Source organism: Trichoderma aggressivum (genome assembly GCF_033847375.1).
Source record: "Trichoderma aggressivum f. europaeum strain CBS 100526 chromosome Unknown scaffold_008, whole genome shotgun sequence".
Lineage (NCBI taxonomy): Eukaryota > Fungi > Ascomycota > Sordariomycetes > Hypocreales > Hypocreaceae > Trichoderma > Trichoderma aggressivum.
The window spans coordinates 686,937-704,997 of record NW_026946374.1 but is presented as its reverse complement, the minus strand read 5'-3'; the positions used below and the strand labels follow the sequence as shown (position 1 = coordinate 704,997).

Genomic DNA, 18,061 nt, shown 5'->3' with positions numbered 1-18,061 from the left:
TGGCGGTGAAGAGCTTGCCGCTACAGCCCCCCGTCCAACTGCTTGCAGTGCTTGCTGCTTCGTGGCCGTACCAAGTCCGGATGCCACGGTGCGCATCCGTTGCAAGCATGAGAACTCTTGCATACCGCCGGTACGAACATGTAGAACGCACCACGGGGTTTGCCGATGCAGTCTGATCGCAGTGTCTGTCTTCGGCGTGGATTCTCGGCTCATGAGTTCAAGAGCTTGTTTCGCTTCTCCTTGCGCTTCAATCTCTCCACTCGCTTGCGGTGCATCTTTTCGGCCATCTTCTCGTATCTTTCTCTCTCTTCCTTCTTTGCTCGCTTATCCCTGATGGCCTGGATCCGTCGCTGCGGGTTTGTTGGTAAGTAAACGCACTGTAGATCGATCAACTCGCCAAATGTGAAGCACCACGTACCTGGCGCTCTTCCTCCTTCTCCTCCTTCATCTCCTTTTCCTTTGCCTTCATCTGCGCCATTGCAGCCCGCTCCTTGGTCCTCTGCTCATACGATGAGAGGCCTTTGGTCGGGCGAAACGCCTTCTTCGGAGCATGCCATTGCATTCCTGTGGCCTCGATGTCAGTACATGTAGGAACCGGTGGTGGCGATGCGCCAGGCCGGGATGCGCGTACCATTCTTGCGCATGCCAAGTGGCTTTGTTGTCTTTTCAACCTTCTTCTCGACTGGAGCCTCCATTGTGGACATTTTGCCTTATCTGATCCCTGATGAGCTGGAGATCAAGCAACCGTTTGAGCAGTTCTCCTCTTGGCGCCGCTTCACCAACTTTTTTTCTTCTTAGTTTTTTTTTTGCCAGATAGCTATTGATGTGGGGCTAAGGCGGTGAAAGTTGAAGCGCCTCTCCACTCAGGGGGATCTTGACATTGTGAGTCTGGGAACTACAGCAAGGTACGCCGGTTTAGTCCCTTTCAGCGCAGTGTTAGCGGAGGATTCTCCGTACTTTCAGGTACAGTTCCATGTGTCTTCTGGAACCGAGTCTCTTTGGGCAACTGGTTGCATTCGCCTTATGCGATGGTTGCACAACATCATTGACACATGTCTGGCGCTCAAGTACCAAACAGTACGTAGCAGCCTCGTCTATTTTGCCGGCACCATCCATCCACCTACTAAGGTAGGCGCTTGGTATCTCGTAGGTACCTGGCCTGGGCAGTCAGAGATCAATTCTCAATTCTCAATTCTCGACCTGGATGGACAACTCTCAAGCTGAAGCCGCGGTCCACCTTGCAAGGCCTCGCCGTCCATTCACACTCTGACAACGCACAACTACCCGGCATTCCGTTGTGTTGCGCTGCAGATGCAGGGGCATCCGTACCGCTCCGATCTTTACGAAGACGAAGACGAGGTATCGTGCAGTAAACATCACCCCCCCTGCCAGTGAAGACGACTCTTCAGCAGGTTTATGTAAATAAGCTGATGGATTGATCTTATTTGCTCCTGCAGACGCCTGCACGGAGATGTAACATGCCAGCACATGAATTTTGCCTACTACTACGAGTATACGAACCAAGTTCCAATATACATGATGTAATTAACAATCATGCTCAATAATATTTCTATTTACAGCAAGCAAACTGGCGTCATAGGCGACAAAGGGGCGAGCTGCTTAACGTTGCTTCAGCATCATGGCAGGAGATTCCAGATTCCCAGACGGCCTCGGGCTGACGCCTCGCCAACATGCCTGAACATGTCTATTTTTAATTTGCCTTGTTTCAGGCTCCAAGTTAATCTTCAAACATCCGCTGGGCGATCGGTGGATTCATTGATATTTCCCAACACAAAACAGAAAAGGGTTTTGTGCCACGTACTCCCTTGTCGCTCACGATATTAAGAGAGGCTGAGACAGGTGATTGATTACATGGGGGACGTGCCCTGTGCTCTGTCTAGTAGAGGTATCAATGCCGGTACCACGAATACATTCGACACTGTACGAATACTGGACAGCAAGCAATTCGTCGAGGTTCTACGAGTGTGGCCATGTCAATACGCACATGAACACGCCCTTCTCGTATGTATGACAACATGATCTAGGTATTGCAACATCGATTCCGTTGCCATGGAGGGCTTCCGGTTCCCATGTATCGACGACTTTGTGACTGGGAAAATTACTTTTCCTCCCTGGTGACAAGGATCCCTGGGGTGGAGAATTGACGGGAAATCCCCTTGCGGGCTACTCGTATGTATTAAGGCCTCCCATCAACCAAAGGGAAGTGGTTTTTGGGCTATTTTACTGGCAAATTGCCGTAACAACAAGTTTCTCATGCGTCCTTCAGCTGAGGGCAAGCAGCAGGGCTAAAATTTTCCGTCAGCCTGCATATCGTGTATCAAATAAGACACCAGCAAAAAGTCCCGTAGCTTCAAGGTTCCGTTGTTGGAGGAATTCAAACAAGTATCAGTGGTCACTCAGGTACGAAGTACTGCTATGTAATTAGCACGGAGCACGCAGTCACATCGGCCACGGGTACATGTTAGCACTAATTGAGCTAAATGATGAAACACGAAGAAGGGCCGGCGGGCCGTTGGCTGCCAGGCTGTCGGCGAAAGAAGCAAAGAATGGAAAGGAAAAGAAAAGGAATACCTGCAGAATAAGAGAGAGAAGGATCCAAAACACTCGGGTTGGCCAAAAGGGTTGACCGATGCCAGCTGAGCCCGCGAGGCTAAGATTGTCCCAACACCAGGTAGGTGTCGATTACGACCGCGGATAGGCGCAGACCAAATTGTTGATTGCATCTTGCACCCAACTGCGGCTAGCAAGAGTTGATCCGTATCTGCGGACGTCTGATTGGGGCCTCGTACCGCCTCGATGCCCCTGTCTGTCTGTGGAGCCTTGGTGTCAATGTGCCGCATGAATCTACGGGTACAGGTTCTGTATAGAGCAGGGCAGGGCAAGGCAGGGCAGGACAAGGCAAGGCAAGGCAAGGCAAGGCACCGTGACCAGAGACTCTGCGTTCCTGTCTTGCGTCAAAAAGTTCGATTGCCGATGGGGCTCGTGACCAAAAGAAAGCATCCGGAGAATCGACGATGGCCCTGCCCTTCCCGTCAGCCCCAGCTGATGGGCCTCCAAGGCAAGGGAGAGAGAGAGAGAGAGAGGGAAGAAGAAGGGAAAGCCGTCGAGGGCCGTGGACACTGCGCACTCACTCTGGATGACTGACTGCAAGCGATCAATGCAATGTATTTGCATATACCACCACCTCTTTACGGGTCACGAGGGGACCATGGACAACCATAACGGGCCGGATAGGTGCCAAGATGTAAGTAGTATTACTACCAAGGCAGGAGATGGCCATTTATCCATGGATCAATCAATAGTGTGCTTGTAGACGCCTGGTTATGCAAGCTGACAACAATAGGAAGGCGATTTTAACGTTGGGCTCGCTTGTACGAGTCGATTTTTCTTCTTCTTCCATCGCTGCCGCGTTGGATCTGCTGGGCGCTTCCTTGTGATCTCGATACGCAAGGGACCTGCCTGAGTTGTCCGATAATACCACCTCGACAGCCAGGTCGGATGGGGTGATTTTGCCTCCCCCAGCTGCTATTATCTGATCTCTCTCGAGGCTGTTGCCCGGCTGCAAGACAACCCAAGGTAGTAGGCAGAGTGGCTAATACCAGTAGTCCCAGTTCCGGGGTGAAGCGGGAGCACTACGACGACATGTGTGAGTGCTAACAACTTAGCGCCTCGTAACTCATCATGGCCGTCTTGTACATTGATGTGTCGTGGGTAGCAATTGATACAAAGGGAGGGCGTGGAAGAGGCCTGCTTTGCAGTACTATAAAGAGCGCACTTCGCATGCAAGGCTGCTTTTGGTTGCCCGCAACTCAATGGTTGTGTCTTTTACTGAGTCCCGTGAGCAAAACAGACGGGACCTTGTGGGCTAGAAGAAATACGTACTCGTACTAGGTACATGCACTTATCGGCCCTGTACCGTAGTACATGTAAGGGGACACCACCACCACGAAGCACACGCAAAAGGGCTGACAGGGACATTTCGAGATTCTGCCAATGGCAGCGGCAGGCGGCGGCTGGGGATGCAGATGGCCTAGAATAGATCCATGGGTCATTCTGGCTTGTCTTGTTCCTCTGCTCATGCTAATGTCCCTGTTGTAGACGTGCCTTAGTGCTGGCCCGCACCACGGCACTGTGTGGGCGCGCGCCGAGTTCGTTCGCTAAAAGTACGAGCGCTGCAATGCAATGGAGGACCTCGGGAGGCATTTACGAGTACAAATGCAAGTAACGGTCCAGTGGCAAATGGCGGTTTTGACGGGCGGTTGGTACCTCTAGTGCCTTTTGTGGCTGTCCCGGGGCAGGGAGGTACCTTGGGTACCAACTGTACTCCCGCAGGTACTTGCGGGTGTTGCGAGACATTCCACTGGATCGCGTCCCCCGGCAGGGACGTGCAAAGTACCAGCCCAGGTACTCGTACCGCCCTGGTGTACTTCGTACGAGTACAAGTATGGGTACCGTCGAACCCATCTTGTGCACAAGGCCGCACAGGGTTAGCGCCGGCCAGCGTGCATGTGTACCCAGTACTTGTCGCAAGGGCTTGCTGAGATGTCTGGGGACAGACAATAATCCGCATTTCGCTGTGGGGACCGGGCCCTTTAGCGCGCTCGTACCCCGAGCAGTAGGTACCAGGCACACAGGCAGGGATCCATTGCTCCTGCTTGTCTTCCTCCAGTTTCCGGCCCCCCCCATATTTTCCATCTTTCTCTTCTTCCCAAAAATCTTCCTTTCTAATCCTATCCACGCCATCCAAAACTTTAACCATTTGGTGCAATTCCAGCTACGCTTTTCGAAGTTGTTGCTGGTTTTGGCCGTCCACTCATTTGCCCCGATTTTTGAACTTGATTCTCTTCAGCATTTGCATTTTACCTTTTTTCTCTTCGTCTCTTCTTTTCATTTCTCTTCACATCTTTGCCGTATTATTCGAGCCGCCGTTGATACGCTGGTACGCATCGCCAATCCCATCCTCCTCCTAGCGACGCAGCCGCCGTCTGGGAATCGGCCGCTCATGACTCTCTATAGACTCGGGTTTTAATCAAATCTCATCTGCTTCGGCCTGTTCTATATCGCCATTGTACTTTTTTTTCAGACGAAGAAACGGGAAGAAATCGGATAAAACAACGCCGCAACCGAACCCCCCCCCAACCAAGCACCGTCACCATAGCACATTCACGTCCTCTCTATGGTACAACTACACCCTTCAATCTAGTCGCTCATCGATGATACTGCCACCCCACGGCCGGAAGCAATGATGGCAACCGCACTCTACAGCCCCGAGCGAGCAGCCGTTGCTTCGCCTGTCCACAACATGGAGGGGGCTGTGGGCTTTCTTGCTTCCTTGGACGACGCGACTACGACCTCTCTTGCTCATGGATCCGCGTCTCACGGCGCCCTGCCTCCTCCTAATCCTCAATTCTCGTTCCCCGCAGCACCCCCCTCTCCGGCACACGACTCGATTGCCAAGCGGAGGCGACCTCACTCTGCGGTGGAAATGCACACGAGATCCCTCAGCATAGCCGTAGACAATTCTCGACACGCTGCGCTGCCGGCATTCAGCTTCAATCCAGGTGCCTCTCTTCCTCCAGATTCTCGCGCTTTTCTCAGCCCGCCCCATTCTCCAAGCTCTGCCAAACCCATCCCCGGATCTGCTGCCAATCGCCCCATGGGCCATGGGCATAGAAGGGGCGGCAGCGAGTTTGTTGGCGGTCGTCTTCGTGAAGGAAGCACGATTGCCGTCATGAGCACCAGCCCGCCAAAGAATGAATTCGACATGAGCACGGCCTCTCTGCAGCCACCGCCGCGCAGGGGACATCGCCGAGGCATGTCTGCTACTATTCCCGCAACCGACCTTCCGATTCTTTTCGCTCCACCAGCCATCGGCTCTCTGCCTCAAGGGAACAGCGCTCCCAACAGCCCTACAATATTCGGACGCAAAGATGACTTGCCTCTCATTGGCCCCGGCTTCCCCTTGCCGGAGCCGATGCAATTGGGAACAGACAAGAGCGCAGAGAGTTCCAAAGCCTCTCATCTCACCCCCGAAGAACCTTGGAAGATGGGCAAGCCAATGATGCGTGCGAGAGTTGGGTTTTCGGATACGCTCGAGTTCATTCCTCGACCGCTCTCACTGGTTTCAAATGATACATCCAGCACTGTAACTGCACGACCCAGCCATTCAGTCTCTGACAGTCTTTCCTCAATCGTCTCGATTTCCGAACTTAACAATCGAGACGGCTCCTCGCCGCTGGCGAGGACACCAACTGGTGAACCTCAAGAGTCAAGACCAAGCACCGCCGGCGCTGTTTTGGAACGCACCGCAGAGCTGCAGAGTGTGGATGAGCCACCTACTTCTCCCCGCCGTAGAAACTCGATTCCTGCCCTCATCAACATCGCCGATGCTGATCCTACAGACTCAAACATGTCAACTCCTACCAAACCTGCCAAACGTTGGTCCTTCTTTGGCCTGGACGCCTTTGCCTCCGGATCCCCCATGAAGAGGCGGTCAAGCACCTCTAGTTCTTCAGATTCTACACCTCGCCCTGTTGATGGAATTTCCTGCTCTGACCGTGGGTCGGAATCCTCACTAGAAACCTCAGAAGCTCCCCCTTCGAAGCCTAAGAAGGGAGGCAAAAAGGGTGACAAGAAGAAGAAGAAGAAGAGCAAGAAGGAGAGGAAGGAGAAGAAGGAGAGGAAGGAAGAGGAGAAGAGGGAGAAGAAAGAGGAGAAGGAGAAGAAGAAAGAGGAGACCAAAGAGGAGAAGAAGGATGACAAGAAGGCCAAAGGCTGGTTGCCTCTGAAGAGCCACAAGAAGCGTGGCAAATCAAGCGCAGTTCGACCACCAACCCCTCCAGCTTCTGTCTTCCATCCGGAAGATGAGGAAGAGGATGAACCCGAAAGCGTCATTCAAGAACCGTCAGTCGAACCACCCACCATAAGCATCACCGAATCGCCACCTTTGCCTGAGCCGACAAAAAGCTTGTCAGAGGATGTGTCTTATCCCATGATTGATCTTGACGCTGCTCTTGGTCCCTTCAATACCCCTCTGTCTTACAACCCTGAGTGGGAGGCTGCTCAACGTGCTGCAGGCACTCCGGGCAGCAGAAGGCGCCTTCATAGTGCTCAAGGCTTAAAGGGCTTTAGCGGCCCTGGCATGCATTATCACCGACGCGCCGAGTCGGCTCCTGATCTTCCTCCTTTTGATTTCCGCTCCTCGATTCACCGATTCGGCAGCAGCTCCACCATGGCTGATGTGTTTGAAGAGGATGAAGAGGATGACGACGGAAAAGGCAACGCCAGAACTAGGCTGGAGACTAGCGAAGAAACCAGCGAGGAATCTGATGGCGAGACCACACCCCCTGCAGTCATGCCTATGCTGAAGGAGTCCTTTGTCGGTCCAAGCGACAAAGCGTTGGGCAAGATGCGTCGCGGAAGCGCAGGGCTGGTTGAGAGAGAAGCTTTCAGCTCGCACGCGGTCTGCAATATCCCATTCCAAGATGATACGATCATGGAGGAGTTTACGCTGCCCATTTTCCGGGCCCCAACTTTCCAAGGCCGCAGGGAATCCGTCGACTCAGGAGCACCCTCAGCCCCATCTCCGAGACAGCGCCCTGCCACTGCCGAGTTATTAGTGGATGAGCCTCTCGCTCTTCCCAGTGCCAGTACCACACCTCTCAGCCCCTATTCGGCTAGCTATGCTTCTTCCTCCCATCCCTCTCCACGGTCGCCAATGTCCATTGACGCCCAGCGCATTTCCACCGCACCTTCATCCGTCACCGACGACAGCTTCCACTCTCTCCTCATGGGGGAGCCGGGGCCCGAAGTCAGGATCTCAATGGATTACGACATCCCGTCCCTTGCATCCAGCAACTCCGCCATGACCCGTGACAGCACTTTCATTCCTGTCCCACGACCCCGTCAACCTCTCTCCCGTGATCAACGTCCCGTGTCCATGTCCGCCCCCTTTGGACGCAGACGATCCAGCTTGGCAAGCCTCAGCCGGCTCATTAGCAGCTCTCATGGCGAGAGAAGCAAGCTCTCCATGGAAGTCACTCTAGACAATGAATCGGAATCGAAGAAATCAAAGAGCAAGACCAAGCGGCTAGGACGGATGATGCAGTTTTGGAAACCGAGCAAAGAAGATAAACCGATCAAAGATGATAAAACCGCTTGAACTTTTCAGCGAAGAGGAGAGAGGCACGAAGAATTTACGAAGCAGAGTTTCGCCGACTGAAACTCTGCTTTGACGAACTTATATGTATTCTATGTAGCGCATGCTTTCAAACCAAGAAAATCCTTTTTTCGCCTACACCTTATGGACACTGGATCTATCTGAAGCCTTTTTTCATCGCCGTGTGCTCGCGAGTCATTTATTGATTGAAGATATGCCGAAGCCAGTTTGTGAAAGGAGTCGAGATTTTTCCTTTTTGAAGCAGAGACTTGAGAAGAAGATGTTGTCTCATGTTTGCGATTTCTCACAGTGAGCTCTACAAGAGAGTCGTCACCGCACACATAGCGGGTGCGAACAGGGAACTGGCGTTTGACGATAAGCATGAACATTGCTATTTTTGCACGATGAGTACATTTTTTGTGCTCTTTTGATTTTTTTTTTTAAAACAATCTATTCTTTTTTTTCTTTCCCTTTTGGCCTTTGTTTTGGATGGTTGGCGGATAGGAGGGGAAGTTGGAAGGGGATTATGGAGAAGGGATTTTCGACGAAAGCAATCATGTCGAAATTGGTTTTTTTATTATTATTCGTGGTACTCTGGACCTCGGGCAATTTCAATCTGGAGATCACTGGGGTGGTATGCAAACGTTGGAGGTCAAATGGGAGGGCCATTTGCTTTTTGACGAATGAGTTGCCGATTTGGCTGCTGATAGAGTTGCTTTTTTATTTGAAAGACATATCCATAGCAGATTTAGCTAGTGGAGTTGAGTGCTGAACTGAGCGAAGTTGAAAAGAAAATTATTTACAAATTGCAGGATTTACGGAGTACTTGTGATGGTTTCTTTGCGATTGATAATTGAGTCTCACTGATTTCACGGTAAATCGCATGTACAGTGTTGGTAAAAATTGTATTTAATTGCAGATACCGAGGTGAAATGCCCAAGTACCGACCAAGTAGGATATAATGTTGCAAACAGTTTGCTCTGTCTTTGATGTAAAAAGAGTCATAAGCCGTAACACGTCATAAAATGGTGAGAGATAGAATGATAAAAAAAAAGAGGTCAAAAAGAAAAGAAGAAGAAAAGTCGTATCCAGTCGTATGCCAAAGACAAACAAACATCAACCCTCCCCAACGCCGTCCCCCGTCTCGTCACATCGTCACACAATCGTGGCCTCTAGTGCTATGAAAAGAACTTGGACACGCCCTTGCGAAAGCCGTCCATCATGCCGCCCTCCTGGCCGCCGTCATCGTAGTAGCTGGCCTTGCGCTCCCACTGTAAGTCGCCGCTGCGGCCGCGCTCGACACGAGAGCCGCGGGCATACGAGTTGCCGGCAGCATTGGCGTATGAGTGGCCAGCGGCATTGGCATACGAGTGACCGGCAGCGTTGGCAATGGCGTTGCCGCTGGCGTTGGGGTTGCCGTTGCCGTACTCGCCGGCCATGCGCACAGCGTCGCCGACGGCACTGAAGGGGTCGCCTGTGGCGGCGCGCTTGGCCACGCCCAGCATGCGCTCGAGCGAGGGCGGGATGCGGAGGCCAAAGCGCGCCAGCAGGGCCGTCAGAGCGCCTCCGGTGACGAGGGGCAGGATGACGAGGAAGAAGACCTTCCACGGGTGGCGCTTGGCGTAGTGCTGCAGATCGCGGAGGAGTCGCTTCAGTTGCTTGATGCAGCGCTGGACGAAGCCCTCGCGAGGAGAGCGTTTGTAGTATGAGGGACGGCCTTGTCAAGTTGATCGAGTTAGCATCCGTGTTGTTCGCCAATGTTAGAGGTAATGGTAGTAGCACGTACTGCTTCCAAACAGGCTGGAGCGGCTGTTGTTGCCGCCCAGGCCAAAGAAGGAGCCCTTGGAGCTGCTGTGCCTGCGGTGGCCGCTCTCGCCGCCAAAGATGCCGCGATCTCGGTTCCGGGAGCGCGACCTGTCCCGATTGCGATCTCGAGATCGGTCCCGGGATCTGGACCGGGATCGCGACGGCGAGTGCGAGTGCGAGCGGCGCTTCTTGTGGCGGCTGCTCTTCGCGTGGTGACGAGACGAGCGGCCACTCTGGCTGACGACGTCGCCGTACTGGTCGAGCAGGCTTGAGGAGCCCATGATTGTCGATCAGGAAGGTTTGGTTTCGGGTCCCTTGTTTTGTGCTAAATGACGCGAAGCATAAAAACTGACTTTGACGCTGTTTTTTTTTTCTCAGGCGGGCGGGCGAGGCTCAGCTGAGATCCAGGCGCATTTGGTGTTTTGAGAAACGAGATGGTTGTTGTTTTAGATTGAGAGACGCTGTGTTCCCTCGAAGACGCGGCACTGGCTGGGGTACCTCTAACTACCAAGGTAGTACGTGTAGTACAGGCCAGTAGAGCGCAGCTTAAAAGAACGGATGCAATTAAAGCTCCGTATGCACGCTGAACAGAAAACCAGCAGTACAAAAAAAGCAAAGTAGATGAAAAGTATAGTAATGAAAAAGCAGGCTGGAGCGAAGAAAGAGGGCCTTTACTACAAGGAGTAAGAAAAAGCAAAAGCTGCTGACTACTATACTATACCTACGAAGCTGGTTACTCGTACCTGATGCACTGCTGTAATGCCGGTAATTTCCCCCCCTCCCTTGTCTAGGTGACTCCGTACTTGGTACCTTGTCTCGTCCTGGGAAGCTTCTCCTTTGCGATATGCGCGCAGCGAGGCGGGATGCAGGATGCAGCAATGAGGTGCAGCTGAGCGAAGCTTCGACGAGATGAGATTTGCCTCTAGTCAGCAAAAAGCAATGCAAAGGTGGGGAGCAGAGAAAAAGGCGCCCTGACCGCCATAATTCGGGTGGCTGGGGGGGTTCCGTAATCAAGGAAAAGTCAATCAAATGTCTCTTACTGTACAAGTATTAGCCGCCCACAGTGAGACTTGTCGCGGACTTCGTACGGAGTACCGGGTGACTTTGGATTTTGGATTAACACGAGCTGGACTTTGGCCCTGAAACGTTGCGGTCCCTGAAACATCCATACGAAGAAAAGGTGGCGCAGCAATCCTTGAGGGGCCTTTTTAGCAGTTCTCCAGCTGTCAAAAGGTGCTAATCGAGGTACCTAGTAGTTGGGCCGAAAAGTGCCAAGGAGCGAGAGCTACTTTCAAATACAGCGCCTTATGTTTGCAGATCCTAATACAAAGTTAGTACGGATTACGGCATATAATTATTGTACAGAGCCGTGTTCTCGTACAGGGCGCCGAGTACCAAGGTACTGTTACTTGTGAGATGCTTTGAGCATGTTTACAATGTGACAGACCGCTTGCCTTTCTGAGAAGACGAACCCTGAGTTTAGAATGTACACTGCCATTGGTGTAAACCAGCTGTTTTCGCGCCACACTTGCTACGCCACACCCCAGATTTCAACCTCTTATGCTAATCGTGCTTCGTTCTTGCTTCATGATTGACAGTCTGATATTTCGTAGAACTTGCCATCACCAATACTCTGCTACATAATTGCCATCTCCATCGCTTCTCAATCTTTCAAGTTAGATAGATTCTATCAAGCCATCGAACGAGCGGAAAGAAACATTGACTCCAACAGAACAGCATCCACAATATACAGCCAAAATGTCCGGTGAAGACGATGAAGACGATTACATGAACATGACGTTCCAAGACCCTACTCCCGCCACAGAATCATCTGTTCAGCGAGCTCAACGGCTGAAAAAAGAATCACGCGCTCGTGGTGTCATGAAATCCAAAGCACAGATCGCTCAGGAAGAAGTTGCCGCGAGAGAAAAGGCACTCTCAACCTCCATGCTCGAGGATCCCCGTTCAAAGAAGAGCAAAGGCCTTGCCATGATGGCTAAAATGGGCTTCAAGGGTGGTAGCCTGGGCAAAAAGGCAGAAGATGGCCAATCCTCTGGTAAATCAGAGCCCATCAAGATCAGCATGAAGGAGGATCGCGGCGGCATTGGCATGGAAAGTGAGAAGAAGAGGAAGCTTCAAGAAGCCTTTGAAGAGAGGGAAATCAAGACTGTCAAAATCGACCCCTTAGAGTACCGTGAGAGGATGCGATTGGAAAGAGAAGATGCTAGGCTGGAATCACAGCTGCACGCTGCACAACGAACGGCGGAGAGACTGGATGACGAGAAGGCCGGCTCAGATACGAATGAACACTCGTCATCGGAAGAAGCTTCAACTCCAAAGCCTAAACCACTATCATCGCGACCGCTCAAATCTATCCCGGTGCTTTATCGCGGCTTGATTCGGCATCGCGAAGAAAAGGAGCGTGATCGACGAATGAGGTACGACTTGGAGCAGTCTCTTTCGCGGTTACCGACGTATGAGAATGACGAGGAGGATGAAGATGACAAGAAAGCTCTGGGCAAGAAACAGGTTACATACTCAACTGCGGATGACTTGGACGAGGAAGATGAAGAACTGGACGAGTTCAATGCACTTGAGCCCGGTACTAGACTGAGTCGTTTAATCATGTACTTGCGAGAGACACATCGCTATTGCTTCTGGTGCAAAATGGCATATCCGGACGCGGAAATGGACGGTTGTCCCGGTATAACAGAGGAGGACCACGATTGATACATTCTGAGGATGGAAGTTTATGTAGATTCTCATAGCTATTTCCTTTGCTGTGCCATATTAGCGTATTAGTGTTTGCTACTGTCTCTATCTCATCGGTATGCATGCACGTGAATGATGTATGCCTTGGATACCGAATGCTGGAGAGCTACTCCCTTTTGTTTTAATGGTAATAAGAAGGTCAATCTTTTATTTCGTATTCCTCGCCGCCACCCCTCAAGTCCATTTTCTCATAACTTTGGATACCGACCATCTGCACCTTTAGAGCAACAAGCTCTCAATTCTGTTCCCGTTTATTTTCCTTTTGATCTCGAAGGTGAAGCTGTAGATTCCCTTTTCAATTTACAACTACCCTCTTGCGGTTGAACCCCCAAGACTCATTGGCCACCTCTCTCATCTTCATCGTCATCTTCGTCGCTATCTTCACTACTCTCATCGTCATCTTCTTCAAAATCGTCGCCATCTTCACTATCTTCATTGTCATCCTCTGTAAGAGCCACCTCGGATTTACAAAGGATCATGCTGGTATCGAACTTCTCCCCGTCTGCAGTCCCAATTTTCATTAGGGCAGGGGCTTCGACAAACTTAACAGAGAAATTGGATATATCGGTGTCTTTGTCGTACTGAATAGATTTCATTTGATTCTGGTCATAAGGGTGAAGTCTCTTGCCATCATCATCTCCACACCAATATAGTAAGAAGATAGCCTTTGACTTCATTCTCATGAGATGCAAGTCTGCCGTATCCGTAATCAATCTTCTTATTTCATTCCTGAATTGATTCACCTTTGGCTTTGGTATGAAAGGACCAAGTCGCTTCTTGGCTTTGTTAATGAGAGCCTCCATGGCTTCTTTGTTGAGATGACCTTCGTCACTAAGGTCTGCGACTACTCTAGACTTAATCTGGCTGATAATTTGGAGGTACTTGGGGTCGTTTCTGTGATGATAGTCTGTAACGAAACAAATGATGTTAATAATTAGATTTTTGACAAAACAGTGGGAAATATGACAGGGTAAATATTTACTCTTTATAAGCAGACTCTGTGTCAAAGTGTTACCAATCTTTCCCTGCCAGATAGAGTGTTCCCCTGAAAATACCGGAAGTATCACGAACTTCCATACCGCTCGTCGAAGAATACAGCTGCGTAAAGTCGACATATCGTCTATGGATAAGAGCCGGTGCTCCATCACCAATGACTCGAGAATCGTATCTTGATCAGCTGGGATCTGAGTGAGGCACTGAGAGACTAGGCCTCGGATATTGTAAGATAATGTCATCCAGTTCTGCGCAACTTCGGAGTCAGAAACTTTGACGTATTTGCCAGAGTTCTTCTTCGCTGCTTCAAGAGCAGAGGCAAGGTCACATCGCCATTTTTGTGAATCGTTTTTAAGCTGATCTATCTTTTGGTTGAACGATGCTTCACTTTGCTTGTGAGCTTGTTGCGCTTGTTCAAGCTCCGATTTGAGAGTTTTGATTTGAGCTTGAAGATTTTGGTTCTCGGATCTGGTAGTTTCGTACTCAATCATCTTGGAGCCAAATCTCTCAGCTAATGCGAGGGCGTCCTTCTCAAATCTCTTAATCTCCGTACTGGCTGTGGGCTTCCGGCCACGCTTTGCGGGCTTCACAGGCTCGCTTTCATCATCGCCATGACTTCTTTTTACGGGTTTGATAATCACGCGGCGATCTGGGGTCTGTTGTTCTGAGCTCATTGGCTCTTGCTTGGCATCTTGTGGACGCTGCGCCCGGGAGGCCACCTTTTTTGCGGCACTGGGCTTCTTTGCTGGAATATCTCCTTTGAAGCCCATGTATTCATCATTTGCTTCCTCGGTATCAGATGCGCTTCCAGAGTCGCCATTACCGCATTCCTTATAGTTGGGCCGTTTGTCTCCACCGCGTCGACGAGATGGAGTCTTGGCCGGTTGGGCTGCTTTCTTCATTTGCGAATATTCCTGATTATCTGCCAAACGATTAGCTGGAATCTGAGCCTTTTTAAAGATACATTCAAATCATCAAGGAATAATAATGGAGCTGGGGATACATTATTACCTTCGTCGTCGTCAGTAATTTGGATGATGCTGTTTGGCGGCATTGCACTATCAGTAGGGCAGAGGAGAGTTGACCTGGAACTGCGTTGAAAACAAAATCTCACGAGAATGAAGAAGAGAAGAAGAAGAAAAAAGAATGAAGATCGAAAGGCGTGGAGAGAGAAAGAAATAAGACAAGTGTATTGTGCTGTGCAGAATCATGTGTGCACCGCTTTCGCTTTGCCCAATATCTGCCAGCTGGCACTGTCAGTGTATATCAACTCCCTCACTCTAAAACCTCACCTCAATTCACTTCCTCTTTACTTGAACTTCACATTTATTCCATTTAGTTGGTGAGGAGCTACGATCATCCCTCACACTTCCGACCTGTGGATATCTTGCGCATCTATCATCTCTTAGAGGCGGAGTGCATCTCCTCCCTAGACGACGGTACTCGAGTTGATGAGCTTCCACCATGCCTCGGCCTACGCGCACCCGCAGAGGTGCTGGAAGAGGTACACGGCACCTTCCAGAGACTGATCCTTCGGTCATTATAGGCATAGACTTTGGAACCACGTAAGTTGATCGGATCATCATGATGACTCTGGTTGCTGACTATGCGTAGCTTTTCGGGTGTGGCATGGGCTAGATCGACTCGACCAGAGCAAATCAACATAATAACAAGCTGGAAGACTTCTCTCAACTTCAACAGCGACAAGGAAAAGGTCCCAACTTCCATCTCCTATAGGAACAAGAATGAAGTAGTTGCCTGGGGCTATGCGGCGCCTCTCGGCGAGTCTTCCCTGAGATGGTTCAAACTGTGCCTTCTTGAAAGAGAAGATATACCAGAGTACTTACGAAATTCGAACAATCTCCAAACCGCGAGAGCTTCGTTGGAAAAGCTGGGCATTCATGCCTTGGATGTCATCAGTGATTATTTGCGAGAGTTATGGAACCATAGCCTTGGCTGCATCGAGCGAGCCGAGGGGTCTTCCATGCTGAATCTTTCTTCGTTCAAGGTCATCGTTACGCTCCCAGCCATTTGGCCGCCTTATGCCCAATTCAGGATGAAGGAAGCCATTGAAAAGGCTGGGATTATGAACTTTCGAAGCACTGCGGACACGACTCTGCAGTTCATCCCGGAGCCCGAGGCTGCAGCTCTGGCTAGCTTGCAAGACATGTCCGATAGGGCAGATATCAAAGTAAGAGAGTCCGATCATGTTGAGCTTGTCTTTGCGTTGCTGACGAACTCTCATCCCCAGACCGGTGACCACTTTGTTGTTTGCGATGCTGGCGGAGGCACCGTGGTAAGTGATTCGCAAATGGACCTTCGATTTACGAGATGGCTTATACTATATACAGGACATCATTACATATACCGTCACGACCAAAGATCCAATGAAGGTCAAAGAAAGCGTTAGAGGAGACGGTAAGACGTCCATTCTCTTCTTTGCCTATACAACTAACGCTGTATACAGGAAAGCTATGCGGTGCTACCTTTGTGGACGAGCGCTTCCGACTTCTCCTCAAAAGCAAAATTCCTCTGTCTTCTTGGGAAAGACTTGGGGAAAATGGTGTAGCGCGCCTCATGAATGCCGAGTGGGAAAACGGCATAAAGCCTCAGTTCCGTAACGATGGTCGCGATTGGACTATTCAGATCCCCGTCTCGTCGCGGAAGAGAGATCACGACGAGTTCAGTTCTCCAGAGATTAGTATCACCAAGTAAGTTGACGATAAATTGAATGGCAGTCCAGACGAAAAAAGAGGTTGCTAACTATGCAAACAGCCAGGAGATTGTTGATGTATTCAGGCCCATAATGGCTCAAATCGTGGAGCTCGTGACAGCGCAAATCCAAGAAGTCAAGAGACGATACAAGAAGCTGCCTAAGGTATGGAATTTACTGAGCTATCATCATTTATGAAACTTTAATCTGAGCTGTTAGTTTGTGATTCTGGTCGGTGGCTTTGGTCGATGCCAGCACCTTTTTAGCTGCCTGAAGCGAGGCTTAAAAGACAAAGTTGAGATTCTTCAAAGCTCTGGAGCACGACCGTAAGTACTTATTTCTACAGATAACGTTGATCAAAGCTGATTTACTTCTTCTCGTTGATGATATAGCTGGACAGCGGTCTGCCGAGGTGCAGCCCTTCGTGGCCTCGAGTCCAGCAACACCGCAGAATCGGCAATCTGCTCGAGAATTGCGAGGGCGAGTTACGGCGCAATATACAATATGACACCATGGCGCGAGAAAGAGCATGATGTACGAGACAAAGAATGGTGTCCCATCACCCAAGTCCATATTGCCGCCGATCAAGCTTCCTGGTTTCTACGTATCGTGAGTCACTACATGTGCGCTGATAATGGGAAATGCTAATGTTTATCAAGGGCGATACTATTAAAATGGGCAAAGCTGTTGAAGAACAGTTCCATCAGGATTTTAATGAGCCTGTGGACAGCATTTCCACGTGTCTTATTTACTCTAACGCCCTCAACCCGTCTCAAAGGTGTGACGACACGGTCAAGGAACTTTGCCATATCCGATGGTCGAGTATTCCCAAGTATGACGATCTACCTTCGTGGAAAAATTCCAAAGGCCAGCTGGTTAAACGGCTCGACTACATCATCAAGATGACATCGAATGGCGTATCCCTAGATTTCGAGATTTCGTACGAAGGGAAAATCGTGGCGTCAAAGAATGTTGCGGTTGACTATCGTGAGAGCGGCGTGGCGGCTCGTCAATCTGTTGACCACCTTAACGTGGACGACAGTTGTGATGATGATGATGACAGTGGCACCTATGTCCCAGATTCTGAAAGATCTGAAGCACCGAACTGGGGAAACCTAAGCTGGGACGACCACATCGCATCTAGAATCCCAAACATGTGAACTGAATAGAGCCAAGTTCTCGGTTACGAAATTGCTAGAAGGGATCGTTCATCTAAACAAAAATTGGTGAGAGGGGTTTTATATGAACAAGCTAATGGCCTGATTGTGGCCATATATAACTACATCATAATGTTACATATTGAGCAGCATCTACGGTAAAATCTAGCTAGTATATGGACAAGATAAAGACGATGCAATGGTACAGAAATAAAACTCTTTTGGCATAAATGGGCATCACGAGTAAGATGAGCTCCGAGTTGAATCGTTTAGTATCCGGACTTGGCCAGTAGCTGATAGACTGAGAAATCGCGAACTCATTCATAAGAACTTGATACCTAGATCTGTATGCCGATAGTAATAATCTAAAAGCCAAACAATGTTTACCAAATACTCTTCCTGACGTCCTATAGTTTTAGATATCTATCTTTGTGCCATTAT

The 18,061-nt window shown here is 50.1% G+C and overlaps 6 protein-coding genes across 6 annotated transcripts; 3 read left to right on the top strand and 3 right to left on the bottom strand.

Annotated features, from left to right (window-relative positions):
- Positions 1 to 209: 209 nt before the first annotated feature.
- Triagg1_3057 (uncharacterized protein) lies at positions 210 to 704 on the bottom strand (the record flags this gene model as incomplete). The annotated part of the gene is made up of 3 exons (XM_062897307.1): positions 210 to 350; positions 419 to 564; positions 632 to 704. The coding sequence occupies 3 exons, from the start codon at positions 702 to 704 to the stop codon at positions 210 to 212; spliced, it is 360 nt and encodes a 119-aa protein (XP_062758124.1).
- A 4,559-nt stretch (positions 705 to 5,263) lies between these two features.
- Triagg1_3056 (uncharacterized protein) lies at positions 5,264 to 8,182 on the top strand (the record flags this gene model as incomplete). Its single annotated transcript, XM_062897306.1, has 1 exon — positions 5,264 to 8,182. One exon carries the CDS (start codon positions 5,264 to 5,266, stop codon positions 8,180 to 8,182), a length of 2,919 nt encoding a protein of 972 aa, XP_062758123.1.
- A 1,175-nt stretch (positions 8,183 to 9,357) lies between these two features.
- Positions 9,358 to 10,266, bottom strand: Triagg1_3055 (uncharacterized protein; the record flags this gene model as incomplete). The annotated part of the gene is made up of 2 exons (XM_062897305.1): positions 9,358 to 9,896; positions 9,966 to 10,266. 2 exons carry the CDS (start codon positions 10,264 to 10,266, stop codon positions 9,358 to 9,360), a joined length of 840 nt encoding a protein of 279 aa, XP_062758122.1.
- A 1,477-nt stretch (positions 10,267 to 11,743) lies between these two features.
- On the top strand, positions 11,744 to 12,715 carry Triagg1_3054 (uncharacterized protein; the record flags this gene model as incomplete). Its single annotated transcript, XM_062897304.1, has 1 exon — positions 11,744 to 12,715. The coding sequence occupies one exon, from the start codon at positions 11,744 to 11,746 to the stop codon at positions 12,713 to 12,715; it is 972 nt and encodes a 323-aa protein (XP_062758121.1).
- A 377-nt stretch (positions 12,716 to 13,092) lies between these two features.
- On the bottom strand, positions 13,093 to 14,804 carry Triagg1_3053 (uncharacterized protein; the record flags this gene model as incomplete). The annotated part of the gene is made up of 4 exons (XM_062897303.1): positions 13,093 to 13,664; positions 13,740 to 13,782; positions 13,837 to 14,672; positions 14,762 to 14,804. The coding sequence occupies 4 exons, from the start codon at positions 14,802 to 14,804 to the stop codon at positions 13,093 to 13,095; spliced, it is 1,494 nt and encodes a 497-aa protein (XP_062758120.1).
- A 410-nt stretch (positions 14,805 to 15,214) lies between these two features.
- Triagg1_3052 (uncharacterized protein) lies at positions 15,215 to 17,623 on the top strand (the record flags this gene model as incomplete). Its single annotated transcript, XM_062897302.1, has 8 exons — positions 15,215 to 15,315; positions 15,365 to 16,046; positions 16,102 to 16,168; positions 16,218 to 16,461; positions 16,526 to 16,628; positions 16,683 to 16,789; positions 16,856 to 17,072; positions 17,123 to 17,623. 8 exons carry the CDS (start codon positions 15,215 to 15,217, stop codon positions 17,621 to 17,623), a joined length of 2,022 nt encoding a protein of 673 aa, XP_062758119.1.
- Between the last annotated feature and the right edge of the window lie 438 nt (positions 17,624 to 18,061).